The 14,586-nt window shown below is 43.2% G+C and overlaps 1 protein-coding gene across 1 annotated transcript in view; it reads left to right on the top strand.

Annotated features, from left to right (window-relative positions):
- The first annotated feature begins 331 nt into the window (after window positions 1–331).
- Window positions 332–14,586, top strand: part of LOC121658962 (netrin-4-like) — a 46,007-nt gene continuing 31,752 nt past the window's right edge. The window contains exons 1-3 of the mRNA XM_042016606.1: window positions 332–419; window positions 540–1,759; window positions 7,877–8,418. Coding sequence (XP_041872540.1) covers window positions 1,693–1,759; window positions 7,877–8,418 — 609 coding nt within the window. The 5' untranslated portion in view covers window positions 332–419; window positions 540–1,692. The remainder of the gene's footprint in view (window positions 420–539; window positions 1,760–7,876; window positions 8,419–14,586) is intronic.

Genomic DNA, 14,586 nt, shown 5'->3' with positions numbered 1-14,586 from the left:
GCTGCATGCTGGATTCTCTCCGTGTCCCTGTGTTTGTGTTTGAGTTACCGAACGCGGTTCAGGGATTCTGCCAGCGCAGACAGCCCAGCTCGGGGCAGCCACCAGTCCCCTCGCTGCCCGGCTTGTCCCAGCTCCTGGCGTGGCTGTGGAGTGACACCGGAGCGAGAGGCCGCCGGCACCGAGCGAGCCTCGGGCAGCCCGCGGTGCCCGGGGTGCCGGGGCAGGTGTCGTGTGCCGGCCGGGCTGGCAGAGGGTGCTGCAGGGACAGACGGACGCGGGCGCGCCCCCGCCTGCGCGCACACACGGACACGCGCAGGGACACACGCACGCACACCCAGCCCGGCTGCGGGAGGAGAGGATGCGGCTGGAAAACAACGCGCGCAGCTGAGCCCAGCCAGGACCAGCCCAGCCGAGAGGAGGTGCGGAACCGACCTTAAAAAAAAATAAATAAATAAAGGCAGAAAAAAAGATTTAAAAAAAAAAAAGGCACATATAAAATCCAGGGAAAAGATCACATGTTTTAATAATCCCCTTTGCAGCCAAACGGGACCAGAGAGGAGGCGAACTGAGGAGAAGTGGCCGGTTAGGACGGAGAGATGTGCTAGAGGCTGAAGGGAGCAGAGACAAAACTTGCAGATAACCCACCCTCGGGAGGGCAGGACCCCCCGCCCTGAGCCCTGCTGTAGCAGGAGGGAGGAAGGGTTCTCCAGCCCCCTCTCCCTTTCCCCGCTCTGCTCTGGGCGCTGGGCACTGCGCCTCCATCCCGGGAGCGCAGCCCTGGCCGCGCCTGCCCCTGCCGGGAGCCGCAGCCCCGTGTGGCGGCAGGAGCCGGTCCGGCAGCACACACCGGGGATTGCCCGGGCACCGGCCCCGGAGAGCTGGCGCTGGGTTTGTTTTCCGCTCCCCTGGCGCTCGCTGTGTGAAGCAAATCCCTTGGAGGTGGGGGAGAAGCGGCTTCCGTGACAGCGGAGGGAGGAGGGAAATTAAATAAAATAAAACAAACCAAAATAAAAAGAGAGAAGAGCCAAGAAAGCACTTGCTTCTCATCATCTCTCAGGGACCAAAGCCAGCTCTGTTCTTCTTATGACCCCATGCTGCAGGGAGCAAAGGGAGAGAAGGTACTGGGGGGCACCTCCTAACAAAGCAGGGTTCAGGCTGCCCGGACCCCCTCACCACCGCGGGGAGCAGGAGGCTGCGGGAGGTGCGACGGGGTGGAGAAGGCTGCCAGGGCGAACCCGGGCACAGCAGAGCCGAAGCTCCACCAAAAGCAAGGAGCAGAAATGAAAGTTTCGAAATAGCATCCAAACAAGCGCCAAGGACCGGACCGAGCAGAGCTCCCCGCCTCGCATCAGCCCCCGATGGTGCATCCGAGGGGCTGCGTCAGAGATGTGAACGTCCCCTGCCCGCTGCATGGAGAGGGGTAAAGGCACAGAAACCCCTCGTTATTTATTTTTTTATTGGAAGCAATGTATGGGTGACACCCAGAAGGCATCTGAGCACTGAAAAAAACCAAACCACCTCTGGACCTAAACGAGAATAAGAAGAATGAGACAGCAGCCTTGACCTCCTACACTGAGAGGAAGGTGAGCAGAAAGAAAGAAAGAAAATACAGAAAAGCCATGCAAGCACCAAACCTGTAGATTACTGCAGGTCTTTTTTGCTTCACTGAGGACAAATATTTTACTGACAGCCATGCAGCATAAAGGCATCATGCTGATTGTGTTCTTCGAATATTTTATTTCTGGACATGGGGAAGCAGGTAAGCAAAATAAATCAATATTGCTATTCTGAAACAATTTATCCTAAATTTAACAAGGGGAAAGGGGATAGAAATCAGGTTTGTTTGTGGAAAAAAAATTGTGTCAACATATTTATTTTAGATTGATTTTTACAAGGAATCTATATTAGTCAATATATACCAATGCTTCTCATTCCCTGCAATACCCAGCTTTATAGCTCAGTCTCGTTCCAAAGACTTAGCATAGGATGTACAGGTTCATACATCCTTAAAAGAAAGGAGTATGTCATTTTTGCAAACAAAAGGAAAGTAAGAGAGAAAGAAAGAAGTAGATGTAGTGAGATATTCTGGATGTTTGTTTTGAGGTTGAAACACTGCCTTCCCAGGCAGGACAAGAGTGAAATGAAACATCCTTGGAAAGCATCAGTGTAGGAATCGGAATTATTCTCTGTTAACTTAATATTGCATCATTAAAAATCAGAGACACTGTTTAGGAAATCTTAACTCAATAGTTAACATGCAGAGGACAGGATTAAATTAGCATTAAAGAAAAATGGATTAAAACAGAAAGAGGAGCTGATTAGTTGTGTGTATATATGTGGGTGTACAACTCAACATATATAGAAATAATACAGCTGTAATGACATTTACATGGGGTTCTGAAAATACCTGGATTATGATGAAGACAAATTCCTTAAAGGAAAGGAAGCAAAACATTATATTTTTTTTCTTTCTGTTGTGGTTTAATAACTCCTTAAATTTAAAGAGGATGAATTAAAAGAATCAGGTCATAAAAATAAAAATAATTATTGATGAAACAATAGTACACCCTTGGTGACTTTTCCTTTGAGACACTGTCTTGGAATCTCTCTTCCTGTACAGGAAAGTATATCAGTGGTTTAAATTTCACCTGTGTGCTCAGAGCATTAGGACAGGAACAACACTCTTCACGCAGTGATTTGAAAGTGATTGAAGGGCTCAGCTATCCTGCAAGTTCCAGTGAAGGCAGAGGCAGATCAAGTGGATTGAGCTCAGATTATTCCCTAGCTAGAATCCCTCTGATAACAGACAGCAGATTTCCATAACTGCAAGAGTTATTTTCTTAAAAACTGAAAACAGCTCACAAATTTACCATCCTGTCATATTAGCCAGTAACTCATTGGGGGAAAAGGCTGTCTGTCACAACGTGACAGGGAATGAGGGGAGGGAGTGCATGTGCCTTAATTCTCTTAGTGTCTTATTCTGGGCATTCACCAATTCCCCAGGCTAGGATATAGGCTCCCTATAGGATACATATGTCTACACGCAGCACAGAAAGGTCACAGAGATCTCTTGGAAAGTTGCTGACACTGTTGCAGAAGGCAGCCTGTTACAGACCAGCCTAAATTTGCTCTGCATCCAATTCACTAAGTGAAAATTAATCTTCAAGGAAACAAAGCTCCCAGCTGGCTGCTTGGAAAGTGAATTTGCAGGGAGGGAGTGTGTTCTGTTTGGAGCTAAACTCACTCAGAATACTAGTGTAGGACACAGTGAATAGCAGCAAAATAATTGGATATTGAAGGTGATGCTGCTAAGGATTCAATGTCCCTTTAAATAAATATTTGGTGCTTGAATAAAAGATTGCACAAACTATTAGCCTGTGAAAGCACAGGGGTTACCTGTTAATTTTTGATTCTTTATTTAGAGCTGAGACACATACAGAGAAGTATGTTTTTAGCATACTTCATTAGCCTATGGGGAATACAAGACACATCATATTTGTGGGGAGTGCAACATTTGCCTCCTGCCATCTCTGTGCAGAGAAGACAGTCTGTGTTGTCAAGATTGACTCCTTAGATCTTTAAACATAATGGGGTAAAAAAACTCAAACAAAAAACCAAACAAACACCTTACTTATTAGGCTGGAGCAGTCAGCTTGGGTTTATACTGTAAGATGTGACACTTGGACAATTCTTCTTCCCCTTGTCTGACGCAGGTGGAGGGCATTATTCCCCTCAAATAAACTCTGCAGTGATCTGAAAACTCCTGCATGAGGGACGCTTAGTGAAACTGTCAACAGCTTGGGCTCTTGCTTCAGCCCCAGACCTCCCCATGCAAGCAGCACCTGGGCCAGCTCTCATGCCAGTGAGAGCCCTGAAAAAGAAGGTGTGATGTGGTCAAAAATGGCCATTTCTACCAGCAAGCTTAAAATCAGTTGCAAGACCTGACTATTAGCAGGGCTTCGTTTCATCTGGTCTGAGGTTACTCAGCTCATCTCCAAATGAAGGTGTTGGAGCCCACTGCTGCTCCAAGAGGGATGTGAACAGGCAGACTGCAACTGGACATGATGGAAGGGAGCCCCAGCTTGGGATCTTATTCTTCTGTCCATGCCTCAAGCTGTGGAGGCAGCTTGGTTTCACAGCACTGAATTCTGAATTTCACCTCTGAGGTATTTTGGTGGCTGGCTCATTAGCTCCAGTTATCAGGACTATTTTAGTGCAGAAATACACCAGGCTTCTCATAAGGGGATAAAGACCTGCCAGACTTACAGCATGTTGGCCCCAGAAAAACCAAAGTGTTGTGCAGCTGTTAAAACCAGAGTTAAAGGGTAAAATTTCTAGGTCTGACTAAGAAAAACTTGAGCAACTTAAGTCCCCAGGGTGCTTAGTTTAGAATAACACTTACAAGGTTTTGGTTATTAAGAAAAAAGTTAAATAGATATATAAAAAGTGAAATCCAGGTTGGACATATATGGTGAAACTCCTCCATTAAACACACAGCAGAAGATGCTCAAAGGTTTTGCTCTTTCTGAGATACATGAAATTTACTGTCCTGACTCACTGCAGGATATTTGAACACACAAAATCATAAATCTGCATATGGAAAAGAAATAAAAATTCCAATTCAAATCATTCAGAAAATATTAGGCATCTTTCCAGTTACATCAGCAGGCTTTGGATGAGTTGCCATATGACCTTTCTTCTGTTGAGTATCCAATGGAGGGTGGAAGAAAGAATGGAAAAAAAATGGAACCTGTTTTTAGTTAATGTCTACAATGTTTTAGTGCATTACAAGATTGTGAAGTAAGAGCTCTCCATTTGAAATGGTGTCCCAAGAATATCAATAGTATGACCTCCCTTGAATGGTGTGATTCCCTAACCATCAGATAACACCATTGTTATAACACCATGTGCCATTGACCTGCCACTTTGTGGCACAGCTCTGAGGGACCAGAAAACAAACAAATAAATTAATCATACCATTTATGGAGCCAAGCCACCCTCCATGGAGTAAAAGCTAATCAACTTCATAATAACATGCAGTGCCCATGCGTAATCAAACTGTTTAATTCGCTATGAATTATTCAGTGAGTCCTCCTGGCACTTGGGGTAAGTTGTGTGTTCGCCTGGCTGCTGTTTCTCTCCTGCAGCAGTCTCCCCTTGCTGTCCAGACTCAACATTTCTTGTTGTTTCCACAGAACCAGTGACTGATGGACAGGCTGCACTATCCTTGTGGCCAAGCAATGTTCTGCCAATTGATTTCTTTAAATACAAACCTTTTAATCGACTGCACATTTTGTTTTCCAATCTCTCTTCTCTCAAACTCCCTTCTGTTAATTTGCACTTTGTTCTTCTCCCATTTTCCTAATGACACAGCAGTTCAGACAGGAACTGTTTATTGATGTTGCTGCATTAGCAGGCAAAGCAGACAAACCTTCTTGTGACTGCTGTCCAGGAGAACAAACATCTTTCTTTTCAAGGTTCAGGAAAAAAACCAGCTAAAAATTCAATACAAAGCTAATAGCCCATTTATGGGAAATACAAAAAGCAGCCATTCCCTTTAAAAAATGTTTCCTTTTCTGCTTTCTCACATTCTTGTCTGCAAAGCTCCTCCTTATACAACTTCCTTAATTTAGAACTCCAGCGTCCCATTTCTTTTGTGAAAGCTTTATTGGCGTAATCCATCAATAGAGATGGACTTTCTTTTAATTACATGGTATATTTATACATAATCATCCATAATCCAATAGCATTTGTAACATGGATCCATTAATAATCAAAACTAAGTAACCTGACTCTTAGTCAGAACTAATGCTTGTTCAAAGCTCAGTTGTAAGACCAGTCCCACTGAAATTCTCTGGAGGCAAAGATGACACATTTGTGCAGCACTGAGCAAAATCAGTTAATACCGAATCTACTTTAGACAGAGAAATTGCCTGCCTTATTTCCAGGAGTTTTTACCAAGCAGTTTGGGCATGAACCTAAATGCCACTTGAAAAGACATTCTTGAGGTGTGCACTTGTAGCTCATTATATGTTTGCTTACTTCTGGTGGTGCTAAGAATCACCTGCTCAGCTGAAGGTGGGGAGCACAGAATGGAACCAACAGAGCCAAAAATCCCCACCTTCATTCCTCTCCAGATGGTTCTGCAGCTCCTCATGTCTGTGCTGGCACAGGGAGTGGTGGTGGGACCGGGGAGGGGCACTTCCATTCCTTTGATGTGAGGCCAGGGCTGTTGGGTGCACTTGTAGTCCAGGCACTGCTGCCCTCTGAGCTCTGCCAGGCTCCTGGAACTGACTTCACTGCGGTACTAAAAGAAAATCGCCAGCCAACACACTTCAAATCACCTTGAAGGCGGCTTCCACCTGTTTCTAGGAGCAGACAAGAGCATTTGTGGATGATCTGCTTCCTTGCTTTCTGAAGTTTTAGACTACCTTACCCTGTACATAAGCTAAAATGGCACAAACCATTGGTCAATGGGATTCAGTGGACATGCAATAACTATTTTGCATCCTACCCCTGGAATGCAAAATGCATGAGGTGTTTTCCAAAACAATGTTCATGTCTGACCTTTCTTTCCTGGCCTATGCAGAGATGTCACTGAGGAACTAAGGACAGAACCAACTCAGAAGCAAAACCGTGCAAGCTGGACACATTTTTTCACTTTAAACTTTCCTTTTGGAAGGAGGGATGTCCATTTCATTCAACAACATTTATAATCTGAGTACTTTTATAAGGCTGATTTGGAGACCCCTTTCTTTGACCTAACTTGATTTTTAAACTAATTTTACCTGAGGAAAGGTTGAATATAAATGGAGTAGGGATTTTAAAAATTGTCCTAGAATGTTGAAGTTATGGCTGACCTTTGAACTGCTCCTAGATTACCCAGGGTTTACGGTCACCCTATGTTTCATTGGAAGGGTCATTTCCTGTAGGACCTAAATCCAGTCATCTGACTTGTGACCTCTTGGATTAGATTTATGACCTTGCAAGGTTAGTTTTTAACTCCTTCTAGAGTGTTAAATTGCAAAGAGGACATTGCATGTCATTAGAAATGTAGTTTTCTCCAGCGCAGTAATAAGGTTTTGGAATGACCTTTAATTCCAGTTCACAAGACACTACTGATTTTCAAAGAACATTAGGACTTTGTAGTTATCCCTACCTTTTCTTAATTTGGAAATAAGTAAATATATACACTGTAGATACCAAAAATTTTTCAGTATTTGCAAACTCGGCAAACAGAATTTAATCACCTACCTCCATATCAAGGTATTTAAACAAAAGAGAAACTTGATTTTCAGCTCCTACAAATTAATAACTCCACCTGATCTTATTAGAAGCAGTATAAACTCAACACTCAGCTATAGAAATACAGGCTTTCTTTATGTGTTCATACACGTAATTAGTGTCTGTAACCTGTTGGGCAGGAATCATCTCTTTTCTTAATGTATGTAGAGCATCCAGTCCAGTTTGACTTTGTTCTCTGATAACTATGAAAATAAAGAAATTGAATAGATTCAGTCCTTCAATATGGAACTTTACTAGAGTGAAAATAAAAACCACAAGATTTCTCTGGTTAACCATAAAATTCAATAGACTGGCACAACTGCATTTTCAACAGCAATCAAAGTTAAGCACCATAAGCATGAGTTTTTCTAAAGATCAGTTTCTGAGTTAGGCACCAAACACAAGGACTAGATTTATTGAGACACTACCCCAGAATTTGGTGTGAAAAGATGAAGCAGCTCTCCTTCAAATGTGTTCTCTTGGTTGTCAGTCCCCAGAGGAGGGCTCCAAGCATTTGTGCTGTCACCTGCGTTACACCCTGAGAACAACTTGAGAAGTTCTACTTGCTGTGTTTCTTTTCCCTGTCCTTCAGATCGCCCAAGGCCACGAGCCTTCCGCTGCAATGGCCATGCCTGCAACCCTCCCGTGGGAAACCTGGCCACAGGAAGGACACCAGTGACCACCACCACGTGTGGTCAGAACAGCACAGAGCTGTACTGCTTCTACCCAGACCAGAACCTCCTCCACCATATCTCCCCCAGCTGTGGGCAGCCCCGCTGCACCAAATGCAATGCCAACCAGCCCGATAACTCTCACCTCCCTGCTGACATGACAGATGATTTCTTTGCAAACCCCATCTCCTGGTGGCAGTCTGCCCAAGGGGTACACAGGGAAGAAATCCAACTGGACTTTGAAACAGAATTCTACCTGACCCACATCATTGCTGTGTTCAAGTCACCTCGCCCGGCTGCGATGGTGTTGGAAAGATCCCAGGATTATGGGCAGACTTGGAGGCCCTACAAGTATTTCTCTGTCAACTGCACAGCTACTTTTGGGCTCCAGGACGATCTCATTGAGGAAGGCTCCATGTGCACTTCCAGGTATTCAGATGCAGTGCCCTGCACCAGAGGAGAGGTAAGCAATAATTGAGGTTTGGACTAAGTTTAATGTCAAACTGCTCAAGACTACCAGAAACCAGAGAGTGTATGCTCAAAGAGATACTGTGCATATAAATTAAGAAAGGTAGCCCATCCTTAAAGGCTTTGTGTTAAGCAAATAAAGGGGAAGAAGAGAAATTATATATCAATGATAGAAATGTTTTAACAAATTTCTTTTATGAGAGCTCACAGGATAATATTAACATCACTAATTTTACACTGCAGATGCCCAAAGCTAAACTAGAATTCTAACAAAGTAGATGTAGGGAAATACACATCTGTAGAGTCTGATTTATCCAAACCATTTTCACTTTAGGATGACATGAACTGCATGACCTTTCTTTTTCTTCTCCATATAGCAGGTCTTAGATTATTGGCTGACTCTTAAATACATCATTCCTCTAAGTTCAATGTTTTCTTGCTTTCACTTTTCTTGCTGGTGGTGACTATGGCTGATTGTATCAAGCCATAGGCTTCAGAAACGAAACTGCTTGGAATCAGGAAGCGAGCAGCCAGGCTTCACTATTCAACAGTGGGAAAAGCCCTCCTTTGGTATGAATATCCTGATTTGTTTTTAAACATATGCCAAAGAGTGGTTTTTAAATAAATGTACAATTACTCTGATAAATTCCTCTGACAAGAACATTAACTACTGATTAGACTCTTTTCATTCATCAATCTTGAAACAGTTCAGATGGGAAAGACCATAAACATCATCAGTATCATTTTACAGAGAAGGCAAAGGCACAAAGCAAGATTATAAGATATTCCTATAGTCACAACAGAGGCTTGAGTCTTTTCATTTCCTTGCACTTCCTTCTCTCTTCCTCAGAGAAGTCACAATCTTTTTGGTTTCCATGTCTGGAAGTGGTCAGCAGATTCAGCAGTAACACTTTGCTGAAAGTTAAGCTTAGGTGTGAGGTGAATGGTCCAGATAGGCTTCCAAAAACCCAGTGTTTTAGCAGTGCACTTTGGAATGCACATGAGAAGAAACTCAGGTACTACACCTGAGGCAGGGACACAGCAGTAGGGAGAGACTGAATTCATCTATGTGTAACAGGCTAAGAAACATCTCTGCATATTAGAAATCTGAAACTACTAAACAGTCTTACTTCTGGAGTAGTAATTCTGCTGGTCAGTTATGATTCATTTCATGTCAAAGTCAAATGCAAGTCAAATACATCCAAATGTCTTCTGTAGAGAGGTTACAGTTTGCCACGTCAAGAATCTCGGCAAGTAATGTATTTTTCCACTCTTGTGTGCTTTTCCAATCAAAAATCTGGAAGTACTTTGCAAGATCCAGTTAATGATCTTCAGCACACATACAAGGGTTCTGCTGCCATTTCACAGATGGGAAAAGAGCAGCACAGAAAGGTGAAGTGTTGTGTGGTAAAAGAGGACAATTCTGGTTGAGTGAAGGACAAAATACAGGGTCTGAAGGAAATGCCTTGACCTTAAATACAAAACAGCTCTTCCTTCTCTAGTAGAGTACCCCCTGCACTGTGTTGGCTTTTGTGCTTACTTAACCTTGGGGAATACCATTAAGTCCATGTGCTGCTGCTACAACAAATCTGAGAAGTGGATGGCAGAAAATCAAATAATAAAACATTCATCCAATTCAAGCCTTTGTGATTACAAGTGTCAAAGTGGTTCTGTCAATTTGGGCAGCAGCTACACTGAAATGAGTATGTGTGTGCTTAATCAATCTATGTCGTGGTAGTAGATGTCAGAAAACAGTAGTAATAGTAAGAACAGTCCTATATTTACAGGTTACCCTTGCAGATCCCAAATACTTTCATGAACATGAATTGAACACATGCAGAGGTCACCTCCTCCATGGGAGAAATGCTGAAGCTTTAAAGCAGCCCACAGGAATCTGTGGCAACTTAACAGAGGACAAGACAAATACTGTTTCACAGCACATTAACCCAAAAGGATTGTCAGGTTCTGGACAGACTTCACAGAGACCTCTTAATCAATCCATGAAATGTCCCTATGGCAAGGGTGCAGAAGCACCAGGCTTTTCAGGTCAGCAGTATGACACAGCAGATTCTTTTGTGAATTGAAATAAAGGAAGGCAGAGGGCAGCTATTTAAAGTGATACCTGATCAGATTTGCCTGACTGACACTGCTACTGTTACCACAGGTCTGATGGGAGCTTTGCCCACACACCTCAGAACTGCAATTCTACACCTTATTTTGAAGATGCCACAAATGTCACCAGGGCATGCCCTCAAGCACTGACTCAAGCCACTCTGAAGGCAGCTGACTGAATCCCCACCAGTACTTTCTTCAGTGTTCTCTGCTGCTTTTTCACCTCCACTCTGACCTACCCAGTTACTGATTCTGGCTAAGCCTTGGATTGCTGAGGGGCTCACATCACAAGCTGACAGCACTTCTGAAATGATCAAAACTGTTCCAACTTAAGTGCTAATTAATGTTCTGACATAAATGCCAGTTTTCCTTACTGAGGGGTTTGAAGTCATTTTCACCACACGAGACAGGTTATTCTTGGGTCCTTTTGATTTTGAGAACAGACACAAATTCCTTTTTTAACAGGGCACAAAAGGAATTTAAAAAAAAAAAAAAAAAAAGATGGCTTACTGAGAACACTTAGGTTTAAAACCCGTGCTGGGACACATCATGAAACAAGATTGCAGGTCAACTGGGTTCCAGAACTGAGAATGCAGGTGTGAAAGGAGAAGGTGGTAGAGCTGCAGTAACCTACACACATCTGTAAACTGAGATGCATCACAGTCAGCACATTCCAGTCTCCAAGACCACAGAAAGAGTTTCTTTCTGAGAGCAAGGTAAAAAATTGTCAGAAGAGAAAATTTTAGGAGACTAGAATGGAGTAAAAGACATTTGGATGAGTGATGTGACAATGTCACAGCAGAACATAATGTTAAGGTATATCCCTTGTCTCTGGTCGATTGCTCCTTATTTTTCACCTCTGACATGGTCACATGTCTCCATTCCATCTCAGATGACACGTGGGAGAGAGAAGGCATTGGGGAACACCTCATATAGAAATGCAAGAAGATTACTCTCTAAAATATCTTTTCCATTTTCCTTTACTCAAGCATAAGTTAAATCCCTTACTCCTGTTCAGATCCAGAGTAATTTAGTAGATAGCATCTATCTATCTGAAATCCTAGGATCCTCATCATTAGTTCATAAACTAAAACCAACACCACATTTTTAAGGTCTGTTCATCATCTGTAAGTGCATCTACAGGGAATACTGGCATGGAGTCTTATGAATCAACTGAGACCTTTTTACCCACTTGTCCATCCTTCTGCTCTTCTAACTTAAAAACACTGTACTATATAGCCATGGAGCCTAAAATGAGCCTTCAGGTCAGCTGATAAAAATCAAAACTCTGGCCCAAACAAAAATAGAAATTAACATTGCATCAGACATTAATGTGAGTTGCAGTTCAAACATCATGTGGGGGAAAAGGGACTGAAATGTCTGAACGTGCATCCTGACAGCACGTGCACTCAAGGATCTGAGAGACCAAGAGCACGTTTTTAATAAACTGGAATATCAGGAAATGAAAACAAATGTTCTCCTCCATTGACTAGGATGTTTGCATGAAAGGAAGACATTAGCATGCAAAGTGGGGTGGAACACTGACCTGCTCGTAACCACCAGGCCCACAAGGAGACCCTTCCCCTACTGGGTCTAGCTAGTGGAAAGGAGTTCTGAATCAAAGGCTGGTTCATTTATGTGAGTGTCTGTGTGACAGATGACACCAGTGAAGTGTGATATAATAAACCCATTACTGGAATTCACTGGGGGCTGGAAGAATTGTGTATGCCTGAATTAAGTAACTGGTTTCTATGGCAACATGTTAAGTGTGCCTTGCACAGAAGACCTGTTCATTCTCTGTTTTGTATCCTGTGGTGACCTCTTTAGGGACAGAAGTCCCCAGCAGTGCCTTTTGTCAAAGATGAGTGGACCCTCTTTGTAGCTAAAAGACATTTAATCACTCTTCTAAACACACTCCACACGGTGAATGCCAGACCAAGACAGGTTGTGCTGGATGCAGTTCTGTCTCTTCAAAAGCCACCAGGTTGTTCAGAGAGAAGCCACAGTCAACCCTATGGAAGGTCTTCTGCACTGATACTGAAGCCTCTGCTGCCTTTCTCCATCTACATGGACTTCCTGAGCAACAGCTGTGGCACAGGGGGACCATTTGCACCCAAGCACCAGCCCAGGCCTGTGATCCTGTTCCAAGGACCTACACTTTTCGCTGCCTTTTCTCAAGCTTCTCTTTTACTGTATTCATGCCAAACCTTTTGATAAACAAAGAAGTATCCCCTGTGCACACACACACCCCCACATCCCTCATTAAGTGGCAACATCAATAATTCAAGAGGTCACTGGGGCTTCAGTGACTTCTTAGAGTTCTGATCTCGTATGGCAGTGGGGTCATTGGAAAGAAACCTGCTCAGCCCATCACAAGGTTGAATTCCCAATAGCTGAGATTCAAAGACAGGGTCTTGCACTTCAGTGAATTATCCAACAGTCGTCAGGACTGGCCTCTGAAAGTTACATGATGCTCGGGTTATTCCAGCTTCCAGCTGGGTTATTCCAACTTCCATCTGGAAAGGATTCCAGGAGGGATTAGTCACTAGTGTAGGTAAGTGCCTGATTGTTATGACTAGGGCTGTCTGTTCAGCGTTTCATTTAACCCGAACTGCAGAGCAGATAGAATTCAGAAGCAAGTTGAGAGGAAGCAGTTAACACCAGCAGTGTAAACAAGCTGATAGCACTGCCAGGCCCTGCTTCCCTGGAGGAAGAATTAAGGGGCTCAAGGATTTGTCTCTGAAGGGAATTTGAACTGACTGAGACAAGTCCAGCAATCCCGTCCCTGGCAAGTGAACTTGAGGAGGGCATCAGGTGTCCTACTCTGACCTGGTTTGCAATGAACCATTTCAGAAACGTTTGGAACATTATAAACCAGCCAGAGAGAGAGCAGTGGGGTTTTTTAGCATTGTTGCTGCATTTTCTGCATTTTCTGAACACACAAGGCAGCGGATATCAAATTATTTTTTCTTCTCACCTTGTTTGATAAAAACCTTAGTGGAGTTGCAGCCATTGCTTTTTTTTTCCAAGTCTCAAGTGTGAAAAAAAAAAAGGTTGCCTAAAATGCTATGAAACTTAGTAATTTATTACTGTAATTTCCAAACTCCAGGCAAAAGAACACTTAAATGTTTGCTCTACAGTTGTCCACACATCACTGTCACGGTGAGATTTTACATTTAGCTAAACCTGTTCATGTGTAAGATTTCAGCCAAGACTTAGAGATATAAGTGGCTCCACTTATAAGAAATGGATGTTCTCCCGAGAGAACACAACTTGGTTGATGTGGGTTGACAATGAGGGTGACAGGTTGTTTTAGCTTTCCCTCACAATCCAGCAAACAGTGAAATGAGTCTCCCTGTTCTCAATCCAGTTCCCAGTCAGGCTGTTGCATCTCAGAACTCTTTGTGCTGCCCTTTGCCATTTCACAGCAAGTACCATCCCTAGCAATGAAAAAGGACACTGCACTTTGTGGGAGCCTGGAAATGTTCTCACACCCCCACATAAGGTGCTGTTATGTAGAATGGATGGAGTTTTGCCCATCCCCTGTATACAGACTGAAAGCTGAAGGGTTTTCTGTCAAATAATTTAGATTTTATGTTCCAACTACTTCACCTGTCTCATAGAGGATACTGCTTGTCCCTACAACCCTTGCCTTTCTGCATGGATATACATCTGCAGATAACCTGAACCTACAGAATACAATTTGTTTGAGGAAGAGAAAAAGTCTGCATAGCTCTTCAGATTTGCCTAACTTCAATTATGCCATAATCATATTGGCAAAAATGCCTAAATATTAATATTAAAATGCCACACCAGCTGGATTACTGGAATAACCTCAAAGCAAATGCAAACTGAAGGCACATCAATCCTTTCTGATTTGGAGAATACAGAATGAATTCAAGATGCCACTGTCTTGGTGGTAGCTGCGTTCATCCAGATCAAAGAAATCCAAAAAATCAAAAGCACAATTGCTTCTTTGACAAGCTACCATATTCTATACTGGTTTCTAAGCTTTGTTCTCCGGAAGGACCGAAAAGCAGTGGATCTTGAC

Source organism: Corvus kubaryi, unplaced genomic scaffold (genome assembly GCF_017639235.1).
Source record: "Corvus kubaryi isolate FWS band 111438036 unplaced genomic scaffold, C.kubaryi_AGA036_p1.0 136, whole genome shotgun sequence".
Lineage (NCBI taxonomy): Eukaryota > Metazoa > Chordata > Aves > Passeriformes > Corvidae > Corvus > Corvus kubaryi.
This window is presented reverse-complemented; position numbering and strand designations above follow the sequence as displayed.